The 2,248-nt window shown below is 37.6% G+C and overlaps 1 protein-coding gene across 1 annotated transcript in view; it reads left to right on the top strand.

The window, feature by feature from the left end:
- PLCXD3 (phosphatidylinositol specific phospholipase C X domain containing 3) overlaps positions 1 to 1,379 on the top strand; it is a 141,659-nt gene extending 140,280 nt beyond the window's left edge. Inside the window, exon 3 of the mRNA XM_006919513.1 lies at positions 1,226 to 1,379. Within this exon, the coding sequence (XP_006919575.1) occupies positions 1,226 to 1,379 (154 nt within the window). The remainder of the gene's footprint in view (positions 1 to 1,225) is intronic.
- The last annotated feature ends 869 nt before the right edge of the window (positions 1,380 to 2,248 follow it).

Below are 2,248 nucleotides of genomic sequence, written 5' to 3'. Positions count from 1 at the left end.
TCTTTCCCTCTCCATCTCATCCAAGAATTTAATGTTCACATGTGTTTCCTCACACTTTCTTTGTTATTATACTATCACCTCTCAGGCCTCAGTTTATTTCTCATTTTGTCATGGAAACCTCCCTTCCTGCCCCTGAAGTCACAGATTTTACTTTAATGTGCTGTCATAGGATATTGCACATCATCATTAATATCGCCTATATCTGTATGTTTGCACCTTGTACTCCTAAGCACGCACCATACTTCTTTCAATGGAAAAATGGTATTTCCTATGCCTGAAAATTCATTACTTCATTCTTCATCCCCCATTCTCACCTTTACTCAGCTTAATCTTCCTGATCACTTCACATTAGGGCCATGGCAGTAGCTGAAATGCTTTCCCTAGAAATCCACATGACTAACTTTCTTGTCTTCTTCCAACCTTTGCACAAATGTCCCCTTATCAATAAAGCCTACTAAAGCACCCTATTTTAAGTTGCAATTTGCACCACTCCATCTGCACACTCCTATCCTCCATTTTTTGCTCCATTTTTTACATTCCTATCTATCAAATGATATACTTTACTTACGAGTATTGTCCATTGACTGTCTTGCCTTATTAGAATGTAAGTTTCACTAGGGTGAACATTTTTATCCGTTTGTTCACTCAAGCTTTCCAAGTGCCTTCAATGGTGACTGGAATATAATTCATGGGCATTCAGTAAATGTGTTGAAAAGAATGGGCCCTGATTGTACCATATTGAACTTTTCTTCCTTCTCTACCTGCCCACCACCAAATCGTGAACTCTTTGAATGCAGGGATTTTTGCTGTTATATCTATTTACAATATCTAGCACACTTCCTGAAAATAGAAGGTTTATAATAAATGCTTGCTAAGGGCATGTTTTACCACCCCATAGATTTGCAGAGTTCGTAATCATACCATGACAGACCAGAATACAAGTGCAAGAATGTTGTTTGCTTTGAGAAACTTCACTGTAAACTCTCAAAGCATCTGGGATCTCCAATGATGTACAGACCAGTATAGACCAATATGGTGAATATTTCTCCCATAGAGTCTCTTCAGAAGTTAAGAATTTACCATTGTCCATTTGGCCTTTTTCCTCCATTCTATAATTGAGGCATTTATTTTAATAAGGTATAAAACTAAAGGGTAACCTGGGAATTGTGAGCTTGAAAAATAGTGTCTTGCCCTTTATGACTTCTCTTTTTCTTTCCTTTCTCAGAGCTCTTCCTGCCATGATGCAGTGGGTCCGCACGCAGAAGCCAGGAGAGAGTGGCATCAATATAGTCACTGCCGATTTTGTAGAACTTGGTGATTTCATCAGCACTGTCATAAAGCTCAACTATGTCTTTGATGAAGGAGAAGCCAACACTTGATAGTACCATTCTGAATGTCCATGAGTAAGATAGAGAAGACTCATTGTATTAGGCATATTATCTATAAACACTCTGATCTTCCTATTCCACTGAGTCTCTGAGGGAATTAGGGCTGGTAGCGGGTGGGAAAAGGAAGAATCCATTTCTTGAGTGATTATTATCATAGTATGCATTCGTATAAATATTTCATTTCCTTTTTGGTGGGTAAAATCTACTTCTAGTGTTAGAGATTAAAAAAAAAAAAACAGTGAATTTTGTTTTTCGAAACTAGTCTTCGTAACGTGTAACTCATGAGTGTTTACTTGATTGTGTTTCTGATTCCAGCCTAGGGCTCCTCCACTCTCTGTATTCTCTAACCAAACCTTTCCTCTGCTCCTCTCGCTCGCTCTCTTTAATCAGATGCTATATGGGACTCAAAACAATTGAACGCCCAACAGAATGTATATTGCATTGTTGTACTGAACTTTACTTGTTGTGTGGGACTTGGTATAATATTCTGTAGTCATCTGTAATTGGGCAGTCATCACTAACTTTTGGTCGTAAAATGTGCATTGGATCAGTTTCCCTGCATCAGTAATATTGAAGGTCATAATCAGTGATTTTTGTGTTATACGAAAATAATAGTGTTTCACAGTATTTCTATTTGAGGCAGCTATAAAAATAGAATAAACACTTCTTTGGAAGAACTATTAGTGCCAACTTCATAGTGAAAAAGGGGGGAGGGGAGAGAGAGGGTTGCTATTTTAATTCAGGAACTCTTAAATAATATTGCCTGCAAATGCCCAGTCAATGAAAAATTATAAATGACAAGTGTGTTAAAATCAGACAACTCTGGAAAGAACTCTAACAAAAGCTCTCCTAACAATTCT

This window comes from Pteropus alecto, unplaced genomic scaffold (assembly GCF_000325575.1).
Source record: "Pteropus alecto unplaced genomic scaffold, ASM32557v1 scaffold338, whole genome shotgun sequence".
Taxonomy (NCBI): domain Eukaryota; kingdom Metazoa; phylum Chordata; class Mammalia; order Chiroptera; family Pteropodidae; genus Pteropus; species Pteropus alecto.
Note: the sequence above shows the minus strand (reverse complement) of the source record. Positions and strands in the feature narration are given on the sequence as shown.